General features: G+C 41.6%; 1 protein-coding gene across 1 annotated transcript in view; it reads left to right on the top strand.

Annotated features, from left to right (window-relative positions):
- The window catches only part of NF1 (neurofibromin 1), a gene marked incomplete at its 5' end in the record, with an annotated part of 159,497 nt that overhangs the window by 17,488 nt on the left and 130,740 nt on the right, over nucleotides 1-11,269 (top strand). Inside the window, 3 exons of the mRNA XM_018570336.1 lie at nucleotides 826-999; nucleotides 5,810-5,938; nucleotides 7,863-7,937. Of these exons, the coding sequence (XP_018425838.1) occupies nucleotides 826-999; nucleotides 5,810-5,938; nucleotides 7,863-7,937 (378 nt within the window). The remainder of the gene's footprint in view (nucleotides 1-825; nucleotides 1,000-5,809; nucleotides 5,939-7,862; nucleotides 7,938-11,269) is intronic.

Here is an 11,269-nt window from a genome sequence, read left to right as displayed (position 1 = left end):
TTTGTAAAGTACTTTAAAAAACGTACGATCTGCCCATCTTGGACAGGCAGATCGTACTTGCGATCATCGCAAGCCCGCCCCCTTGAGGGGCGGGCTTGCGATGACTGCAATGAGGGGCGGGCTTGCAAGGAGGGCAAACGGGCAGTGTGCGCGTGCGCACACCGGCCCGTTCGTCAGTTGTCGAACAAGCAGGCCACTATCTCGCCGAGAATCGTACGATTCCCGGCGGGTTTTCCAGCCTGCTTGTTTCGATGGAAGACGTGCGACCGTACAGTAGAAACGGTCGCACGCCTTCCATACACTGTACGATTCTCGTACGATCGCGGGATTTCCCGCGATTCTCGTACGAGAATCGTACAGTGTATGGGCACCTTTAGACTGCCAGGTAGGCTTGCAGGAAGATGGGATAATCCATGAGACAGAACTTTGAGCAGCCAAATCGAACAAGAAATGGAGCCTACTCACTGGTTTTGATAAAACATTGCGTAGCTTGAGAATTTCTGATGTAATTTGCCTTCAGCATTGTTATACATTCACATTCATACACTGTATTACATTTTCTTGTAATGATATGTACGCAGTTGTTTTTTTGGGATAATTGTGAGATACATTTGCTCTCTTGTAAGCAGTTGCCTCTTAATAAAGTGTTGTGGAATAAAAAATAATTACATAATAGTTACACCGGACTCCCAATAGAACACAGATGTGAGATAACAGTCATTGTCCTGTTTCTTTTTTGGCAAAAACAGAAATGTTGAGTTAAGACTAATGTAATACTCGTGTAAGATTTATCTTTTGTCATACAAATTATCCTATTTGTTTTAGAAATTGTTTCTTGAAAGCCTCAGGAAAGCTCTAACTGGCCATGGAGTAGGGAAACCACTTATGGAGAGTGCTGCAATTGCTTGTGTGAAGTTGTGTAAAGCGTCCACATATGTCAATTGGGAGGATAATTCTGTCATATTCCATCTGGTCCAATCATTAGTCATTGACCTAAAGGTGAGTATAGCCATATATCTTTAGCCTCTGCCTTTTTGTTTAACATTCTTCAAAATATTTCAGTGAATTTGCTTTATTGCTCCGAGATAAATGAGATCAGTCCAGTGCTATCCTCTTCTTGAATCCTCATTTCATTGTGGTGGAAAATGTAGGTGGCCAGCCCTGACTGAGCTTATACAGTGAGGAAAATAATGATTTGATCCCCTTCAGATTTTGTAAGTTTGCCCACTTACAAAGAAATGATAGAGACAGAATAGAGACAGAATATCAACCAAAAACCCAGAAAAAAACAATACAAATGTTATAAAATAAGTATTTGATCCCTGAGAAAAACATGACTTAGTACTTGGTGGAGAAACCCTTGTTGGCAAGCACAGAGGTAAGACATTTCTTGTAGTTGGTTACCAGGTTTGCACACATCTCAGGAGGGATTTTGGTCCACTGCTTTACAGATCTTCCCTAACTCCTTAAGGTTTCTTGGCTGTTGCTTGGCAACTCGAATAATTGCTCCAACAGTTGTTTCCTTCTCACCTAACTTCTTGCTGATTGTAGCCCATTCCAGCCTTGTGCAGGTCTACAATCCTTGCCCCTAATGTCCTTTGACAGCTCTTTGGTCTTGCCCATGGTGGTGAGGTTTGAATGGAAGAAATAGATTCTGTGGACAGGTGTCTTTTTTTTCTATACATAACGAGTTGTCGTTAGGAGCACCTTCTTAAATTGACAGGACTAATCTGTGTACCACATAGCCAGTCTGTGGGAGCCAGAATTATTGTTTGGTTGGTAGGGGATCAGATACTTATTTTACTCACTGAACTGCAAATCAAGTTATAACATTTGTCTCGTGGTTGATATTCTGTCTCTATCATTTAAAATACACCTATGATAAAAATTATAGACCTTTCATTTCTTTGTAAGTGGGCAAACTTACAAAATCTGCAGGGGGTCAAATCATTATTTTCCTCACTGTATCAGGGAACAGTGGTAATGGTCTCAGAGGGAGGATGGGGTACAAACTGTACCTGACAAATACTGTATCTATGTGGATGGATCCTACTTTTTTAATCATGCATTAAGGGACGCACGATGAAGTGATTCTGTTAATTGCTTTATGATGCTCCCTTCACGTGACTGGGCACTGGCAAACAAAGCTGTAAGTACAACCTCTCCCACTGCCATCATGCTCCAGTTTTTTTGCTAGTGTCCTAGAGGGACATCTTCTTCTTTTTTTTTTTGCTTCAGAACCAGAAGGGCTTACTTTGCAGCTTCCAGGTGAGCTATTCCATGGCATCGCCGTCTGAGGCCACACTCTGGGCCAGCCTGTATTATGCCCTGCAGGCAATGGGCTCTGCTTAAGGTGCTCTCCTCGACACTTGTCTCCAAAACCAGAAGGGTTTACTTTGCAGCTTCCAGATCACTTCATACTTGGAATTGCCACCTGAAGCCATACCCGGAGCCAGCCTGCATTGTATCCTGCAGGCACTGGGCTCTCCTTAAGGTGCTCTCCTAGACACTCATATGTAACGTGCAAGTTAGCTGCACACCTGTCTAGTGGAACCCTGTCCTCCTTGAGAGAGTATGCCTACCAGGTTGTGGTGTTGGGGGAGGGGGGATGTGAAGATGCTTTGGATGGGGCGCATCCCCTGGTTCCTGTCTTCAGCATGTCTGCTTGAGAACTGCCTTGCCTCTCAAGACCACTGCAGTGGTTCCTTTACGCAGGCTTATTCCACCTTTAACACTATGTTCCATGTTACACCTATATGTTGGTTGTAACATAGTACATGGTGTTATTTCTGCAAACCCCCCACCCCTTCCTTCAGCTCGTTAACCGAAGGTCTGCATTGTACGCACAACTCACTGAGCTGTGGTTGCAATGCTTTGCAGGCTTCAATGCAAATAATAAATGCACAATTTTTCTTTTTGCAATATGGGTGCATTTATTTTATTTTGTTTTTGCAAAAGACAAATATGCCTTCAAAAGCCCCCAGCCTATTAACATCTTTCCAGTGCGCTCACTAGTGCACTTGTTTTGTATGTTGATTTGCTTAAACCAGATAAGGTGTTTACTCCTCCTGAAGCGCTTTGCCCATTAATATCCTATTAAGGGAGGGGTTCATTAAAAAGTGGGCCGTCCCTGTAGTGGACCTGACAATTTCTTATCCTAAAGTGTATTTCCACTTTTTGCATCCTGCCGTTATAACCATGTTCCTCTGCCAGACGTTGGCCGCCGTTGCTCTAAAGATCCTGGATCTATCCCACTGGATCCTTGGAGCTTTATGCCTGTGGTTGATCGGCTAGCAGATATTATATGCCTAATATCCAGAATTGGTCTCCCTTTGATGTGGAGGGCCATTTTAATGTTGGTCTGCGTAACAGTGCAAGAAATGCCTGTTGTGCATACCCTTTGATGGTGAACACACCCTGCAAAATAGGCTATACAAATCCTGGACTCCCAAATACTCCAAATTTGTGAGGAAGTACGCACAATGAAAGGGACGCAGTCACTTGTCAGAGTTGGGGACCGTCTGTTGGCCTTTGCGGCCACCTGATCCTAGGACATTTCAGGCGCTTAGGTCCAGAAGGTTGTTTTCCAGGGGCTACAAGCTAAAATGCTTTGCTTTGCTTCTTTTCTGCCAAAGCAGGAAAGGGGCATTTGCCCCAGCTCTATTCTGGGCCTAAAGGTGCTCAACACTTTCCTTCAGATACAAAAATTCTGCATGGAACTTACCAAGTCAGTCATTGCTTCCCTCTGTCCAGGAGACTTTCTTGTCTCTGTAGACATCAGAAATGCCTACTTGCATGTCCCCATCTTTCTTTTACATCGATGCTTCCTGCCTTTTGCAGTGAGCACCCACCATTGCCAGTTTGTTCCCCTTCTTTTAGGTTTATCTACTGCACCTTGGGGTTTACCCAAGGTGCAAATTGCTAGCCCCTGTAATTGCTTTGCATCGCTTCCAGGGCATTCCCAATGGGCGATACCTGGATGACCTCCTTGTGAGTGAACAGATTTTGCCAATTTCTATCAAACCGTTTTGGATGTTTGAATGGATCCTGAGGCCTTCTCTTAAATATTTTTATGTCCAGGCAAAACTCAGGCATATCCCAGTCCTGTCTGCTGTGCACATTAGAGGCGTGGAAAATTGGGAGTGGACTTCCTCAGTCATTACTATCTGGACTCTGCGCCCTGAGGTGTTTCAAGACCTCTGTCACAGATGGGGGGTGGTTTTCGCTTCCAGGTTCAACAGCAAACTGAGCCAGTTGATTTCCAGATCTAGGGTCCCTATAGCGTTTGCATTGGACACTCTGGTGACTCGGTGGGAACAGTTCATCCTGATCTGAGCCTTTCCTCCTCTGAAACCCTTTCCTCACTTGTTCTGCACAGTCAAATTTGAAGGCATCCCGGTGATTCTCATTCCACTGAACTGGCCCAGGCAGACCTCATCAGACTCCTGGCAGGCTCTTTGTGGACCCACCCTGACTATCTAGATTTTCTGTCCCAAGGACCGGTTTACCACCTTGCTTGATCTCTGGCTTTACCGCCTGGCTGTTGAAGTCTAGAAGGATTGGTTCCTACTTGATTCAGTTATCCCTATGCCTTTAAAAGCTAGGAAATTGACTTTTGCAAAATCTGCTATAGCAACTGGAGAGCATATTTTTCATGGAGCAAGGCAAGTAAATTCCATCCCACAAAATCTGTATTTGTTACAGTCCAGTCTGGAGTCTATCTCTCAGCTACTGCTTCCATTAGAGATTTTGACTCTCTGCCTGTCATTACTGATGGTCTCTCCATAAGAGGCAACCTGCTTCTTGTTCCACCATCTCTGCAGGAGGATTTCGAAGCTCATCGTTTAAGCCTATAGACTTAAGGACAATATTCCACCTTTCCCTGTCAAAGTGCACTCCTCTAGATCAATTAGTGCTTCATGGGCATTTCAGCATCAAACATCTGTTTCTCAGATTTGCAAGGCTGTCACCCGGTCTTATGTTCACACTTTGTTTAAATTTTACCAGGTGCACATTCAGGCCTCATCTGATGTTGGCTTTGGTCGTAAGGTTCTTCAGGCGGCTCTGTGAGTTCTATTGAGCCCTTTTGTTAACTTGTTGGTTCTCTAGGGCCTGTTAGCCTTTTGTTTGCTGAGTTGCTCAACCCTCAGTTGGACTGCCTTCGGATGTCCCAATGTATCAAAAATACGGTACTTCATTTTTGGGTTACCATAAAATCCTTTTATTGGCATATATTAAGGGACATAGGTAGTTCCCACCACCTATTTTGTTGAGCCGCTCCTACTATATTGCCTTGCTACAAAACTGACACATGATGGAAGTAGGACTGGTTATATTAAGCTCTCTTACAGCTTTATTTGCTAATGTCCAGTCTCCTTAGGGTAGCAACATAACCGAATGTACCAAATGACTTCATCCTGTGTCCCTTAATGAACGCCAACAAACGGATTTTATGCTAAGTCAAAAATCCTATTTTCTTTTTTTTTTAAGCATGGGAAACATGTTTGAATATGTTGCTGAACACTTGATTTACGATGCATTTGGTGAAATATATGTAGATGAATATTTCTGATTTTAGGTTTTTTATTTTTCAAGTCTTTTTATAAATTCCATATTGTTGATTGTGTCTTATTTTTGTATAAAAGATGTATGAGCATCCTCCGTGTAAAATATCTAGGCCCATTGATGTATGCATCAGTAACAGATTTAAAGACGGTATTGGATATATTCTTATAGCACATCTTTGTGTATGTGTTTTTTTTTTTGTGTTGCTGACAGACTAATTGACCTAGACATTTTGTGTCAACAGAACTTGCTCTTCAATCCAAGCAAGCCTTTCTCCAGAGGAGCAGGAAATCAGAATGCAGATGTAGACCTAATGATTGACTGCCTAGTTTCGTGCTTTAGGATAAACCCTCAGAACAATCAGCATTTCAAAGTATGTTTACTTTTTTCTGTTTGTGAGTGTCAAAATCTTTGAGATATGTTACCAACTGATATAGTGCAAAAAAAAAAAAGTTCCTGTTAAAGTTAAGTCCTATTTTCTCTGTGTTTTTCTTCGTTGCTCAACAATTACATTTTCTGTAAAAACTCATCCCTCTACACAGAGTCCTACTCTACCGTATGCCCTCCAGCTTGTGTTCTACTAATGGGTCAGGGGCTGCTTGCAGTGTCTGCTGATGATGCAGACATCTTCAGACTGCAATCATGGTGTCCTGCAGTCAACCCTCTAGCTCCATTGGATGTGGCTGGGCCCTCTGCCCTTGACCATGGTCATGCAAGATTTCATGACCCTGTTTTTAATTTATGATTTGATATATACAGGGCTTGAACAATTTGATGGTGTCTCACCAGTCAGTCAAAAATGTCACCAGTCAGCATGACCGGATTAAAGCCTTGCAATTTATGTAAAAAATGTTTGGGGACAGATGGAGCTTTCTTTTGGAGGTATATAATCACCCCTGGGGGGGGGGTGTTATTTTTTTTTACTATATAATGAAAAAAGTACCGTAAATGTAAAAGAAAAAAAGTTTCCCTACATTATGTTATAAAACATCTATTCTTACCCATATTTTTAGTAAAACATAAAAGACGGTGTCACGTCGGGTAAATAGACACCATACATGTCAAGCCTTAAAATTGCGTGCGCCCGCAAAATCGCAAAAAATGCGAAGATTAAAGCGCTTTTACTGCTCATCAGTTTAGTGTTATCGGTGATTAATGGCTCTAAAATTATTGCTCTCACTGCGATGTTTGCGGCGATATGTAACATGTGCGGCACAATCGTCGTTTTCGCACGCAGGCGCACCCGACGCATATCTGCGTGTGTATGTGGGGAGCGGGGACTTTAAAAAAAATGTTCTTTTTAAAAAAAAAATGTATGCTTTATTTTTTTATGATTCTTCTTTAATTTTTGTATTTTTTTTTTTTTTTTTTTTTTTTTTTTACACACAACCTTATTGCTATTACATGGGGGGCTAAGAAACCCCCTATGTGAAAGCCAATTTACATGACAGGTTCTCTTTATGGAGACATCAGGGGTCTCCAAGACCCCTAATGTCACCTAGGGACCCCCAGAGAAGCTGATGAAGCAGAGATCTGCTTCATCAGCTTCTGTAGCTGGAGAGTGACACTGAATGCAGGAAGTAATGTAATATACATCACTTCCTGCATTCGGGGACTGAGAGGAGATCAAAAGGGAGTTCATATACTGAACTCCCATTGATCTCCTGTCACAGGGCCGTGCCGGTCCCGGCCGCATCGGGCACAGCGGATCTCGGGACTGGCAACGGCAGTGACCGCAGCTAATACAAGCGATCGAGACGCTCGATCGTTTGAATGTAAAGCTCCCGGCCGGCCGTGTAATTACAACGGCTGGCCCGGAAGCTGCTCGTCGGGCTCCACCATCCTCTCGTCGCGGACGAGCAGATTTTTCAGGCCAAGTATCAATACATGTCCTCACAGATACAATTACTGATATCTTTTTGTTTATTGTCATGCGACCGGTTTTCTAAAACAATACAGACTAATTTCAGGACAGTGGTGGAGCACCAGGGCACAGTTGCTGCTGCAAACGCTGCAACCCTGGCAGTTCTCATGAAAATGCCAAGTGTCGGCACTGCCATTTGAACTGGTATCTGTGCATCCCTAGATTATAATCATAGTGGCATGGGTGCTCTTACCTGTTGCCAACGTAGTTGTGTTGGCCAATTCTATTGTCGCATGCAGACACAGGAAAATCATATACATATGTGATATTTGAAATTATGAATGACTTTAGTTTTAATTTTAACATTTACGATGCTTTGCATTTTTTTTTTCTAATGATATTCTTTGTTCTGTCCCTTTTTTTTGTTTTAAAGATTTGTTTGGCACAGTCCTCACCATCAACATTTCATTATGTGCTGGTGAACTCTCTGCACAGAATTATCACAAATGTAAGTATGTACCGTTTCCCCGAAAATAAGACCTACCCCGAAAATAAGACCTAGTACTATTTTTTGGAATTGCTAAAATATAAAACCTACCCCAAAAATAAGACCTAGTTGTGACCATTCCCAGGGCCGGTGGTGGCATAAGGGGGAACTTGAAGAGCCGCAGGAGAGAATCAGTGGTGCCAACGCAGCCAGCGCTAGAGGAAGCGAGGCGGCACCGCAGGGAGCAGAGCCGCATAAGCAGATGCCTCCTCTATAGCACCGGCTCCTGTCACAGGCGGAGTGTTACCAAATGCACTCCGCCTGTGAGGAATCTATAGTCAAAGTGCGCTTCGCTCATTCTGGCCAGTGATTGGTTAGCAAATTGCTCTTGGAAAGATTCGGCACCCCTGATTGCCCTGATCACCATATTTTTGTACATGAATACATGTAGACTGTTGTACATGAAAAAGTGTGGATTGTTGTACATGAAAAAGTGTGGATTGTTGTACATTAAAACAAAAAAAAAGGACCTACCCAGAAAATAAGACCTAGTGTGTTTTTTTGAGCCCAAAAAAATATAAGACACTGTCTTATTTTCGGGGAAACACGGTAGTAGTTATGCTTTCTAACAGCTTTGTTAAACGGTAAAATTTAATTACAAACCTTATTTGCTGGTTTTTAAATGTATCCATTTAAAATTATTTTCAACCACACACTTAATAAGCACTTAATAAAAAATAACAATTTTTAAATATTAAATCATGTCTCCTATAAATACATTTATTCAACAGCAACTGGACCTACATGAAAACATGAATCCCACCATAAGTTTCAATGACCACAATCACTGTTTGTTTTATGCGTTTTTCACATAGTTGTGGAACTATTTTTCCTCATTCTTGAGCCGTAGAATGAGGAAGTAGTTCAGTTATACTGGAATCCAATTTATATTATACACTGCTCATTCCCGATTTGGGTTTAGGTCAGGACTTTAACTAGACCAGTGATAATTTTTATGAAAACTTGCAGCTGTACTTCAGCTCATGGCTGACCATCCTCTGAGAATTTTGTGATAGTGGGTCATCAAGTTGCATTTGCCAATATTGCTTCTTAAGTTTCAACTTGGTGAAAAATGTAGGCATTCTGATCAATTTAGTTTTTCCCCTTTTCTCTTAATGTCCCCCCAAATAATTAACAGCTGGTATTGATATAACCATTGCTGAGGGTGAGATTAAAAACCTTTTAGATTTTGTTTATTCTGTAAAAAGCAGAAGTTAGACTTTAGAGTGACACAAAACTCAGTAGTTAAATCTTAAAAATGCATTCACTTACCTTATCAACGAAATCGAAGTTATTTGTGTATCATTTCGCTGTAAATCCTCAAATCATCTCTGAATTCATATTAACACTGTGCTTCTTAGGCAGCCTCTTGGAGGGTGCCTAAGACCCTCTTGGAGGGTGTCTAATTTGGTTCCCCATGCTACCTGTGTGTCTTGTAAAGTAGCCACTGCTACAAGCTCACTCCTGTACTACAATCTCATTACAAATAAACTAAACGTGAGATTGTAGTCCATCATCAGAGTGAGCTTGGGGTGGTGGCTACCTTACAACACACACTGGGACCATGGGGAACAAAAGTAGCCACCCTCCAGAAAGACAGACAGTGTCGGCACCAATTCAGAGATGATTTGAGGATCTACAGCCAGCCGGGCGAAACAAAAAAGCTATTTTTCTTTTAATTAAGGTTGGAGTTCCAACAAAATTGAATTTTCAGACCAAAACCGAAAATGATTTTTTTTTTAACTTTTAAAATAAAAATTTCAGATGTTTATTTTTTGCCATAGGCAATTCATCTTTTCAGAGGGTGCAAACAATGGCAACCCCTGTACTTTGATAATAGGACTACTTTAAAGTCAACCTGTGGCCAGGATATAGCCATTCAAGTATTTACAAATTTTGGAGCAGTAAATAAGTTTTAAATCAAGCCCTCTAACCTTTCTAGCTGCTGGCACTGTGGAGCAATTTAAGGCCCACCCCTTAGCTTCTGTTCTGTGTTTTACATTAGCGATTAGAAAACTGCCGAGGCACTGCTTGGCAGGAAGGGAGCGAGGTGAGCTTCTAAGAGTGAAAGTGCTTTTGCTGTAAGTTTTGAGGATGAATTACTCTGCTGTGCCTTCAGCTACAAAGGTCAGCGAGGACTTGTTTAAAAGCTCATTTATTGATCATCAATAATGTGAAATATATTAATGTCATTTGATTTTGTACCTCTTTCTCCATTGATAAACATGTTTTACTGCTACTTTAACACATGGTACTTTAAAAATTAGTAGTTTATTCAAGAAGACCTGAAATACATGCCAAATTCCCAAATAATTTCACAGCACTACTTTTTTTGCAGCCATTCCTAGTTTACTCTAGGATCAACACAAGTATTGGACTTCTGTCTCCTGGTTCTATAGCTGCAAAATGATCTCACTGTAAGGAAGCTTTTAGAGTAATTGGACACAACAGGAAGTTATTTGTTCAGGTGGCACTAAAGGTCTTTCATTTAGAATGCTTACACTGGTGTATTCAATACCACTGACTCGGCAACTTGTTAATGGCCTTCGGTGACAGAAATACTGTTGAATAGAATATGGTAGACAAAAAATAAACTTTTCTGCTACAGATTTACAAGCTTTGGGACAATTAGATCTCTCCTATTCTGGGTGAATCAAAGTATTGCATGTCCTTATGGCGCCTTTTTCATGGGCGGTCAGATCATATCTGCCTGTCACTTTTTTTTAGGTATGGGCAGCCAGATGTAAACGGCTCACTTTTCTTTCCCCCCATTGCAAGATAGAGAAATAAACTGAACAAACACGTAGATGACATCTCTTACGCTCTGTTCTGATCAGGAGTGGATCTGTGCGTGTGAAGGTGCCTATGGCATGTAGCTGTTGAAATCACATTGTGGCACTTTCTGATCTCCTAGTCTTCCAAAGAAAGACTTATGAGATTTGCTTCATTGAGCTCTAGGCTGTGTTCACCAGTGGTTTTTAGGAGATACATGTATGTATTGTAATATGCCATCACTTCATGTCCCTTGTTTACTTCATGGTTTGACTTGGGTTCTCAAAAAAAAGCCAGGCATGTGTACTAATTGCACATTACCTGCTAAAATAAGTGAGCAATGAGCAAGGTAACAGGTAATTATGGATTTGCTTTTGTGCATGCATTGGTCAGTGGGATGCGGGCAATTTTGCTTTAAATTAAAACTAGGCCCACTCCCCACTGCCTGGCAGCATATACATTTATCTCTACTTAGTAAAAGTAATTATACAGCATTTTTACCTCCTGTGTTTGTATGTATG

This window comes from Nanorana parkeri, unplaced genomic scaffold (genome assembly GCF_000935625.1).
Source record: "Nanorana parkeri isolate BGI_ZX_2015 unplaced genomic scaffold, ASM93562v1 scaffold1510, whole genome shotgun sequence".
Lineage (NCBI taxonomy): Eukaryota > Metazoa > Chordata > Amphibia > Anura > Dicroglossidae > Nanorana > Nanorana parkeri.
This window is presented reverse-complemented; position numbering and strand designations above follow the sequence as displayed.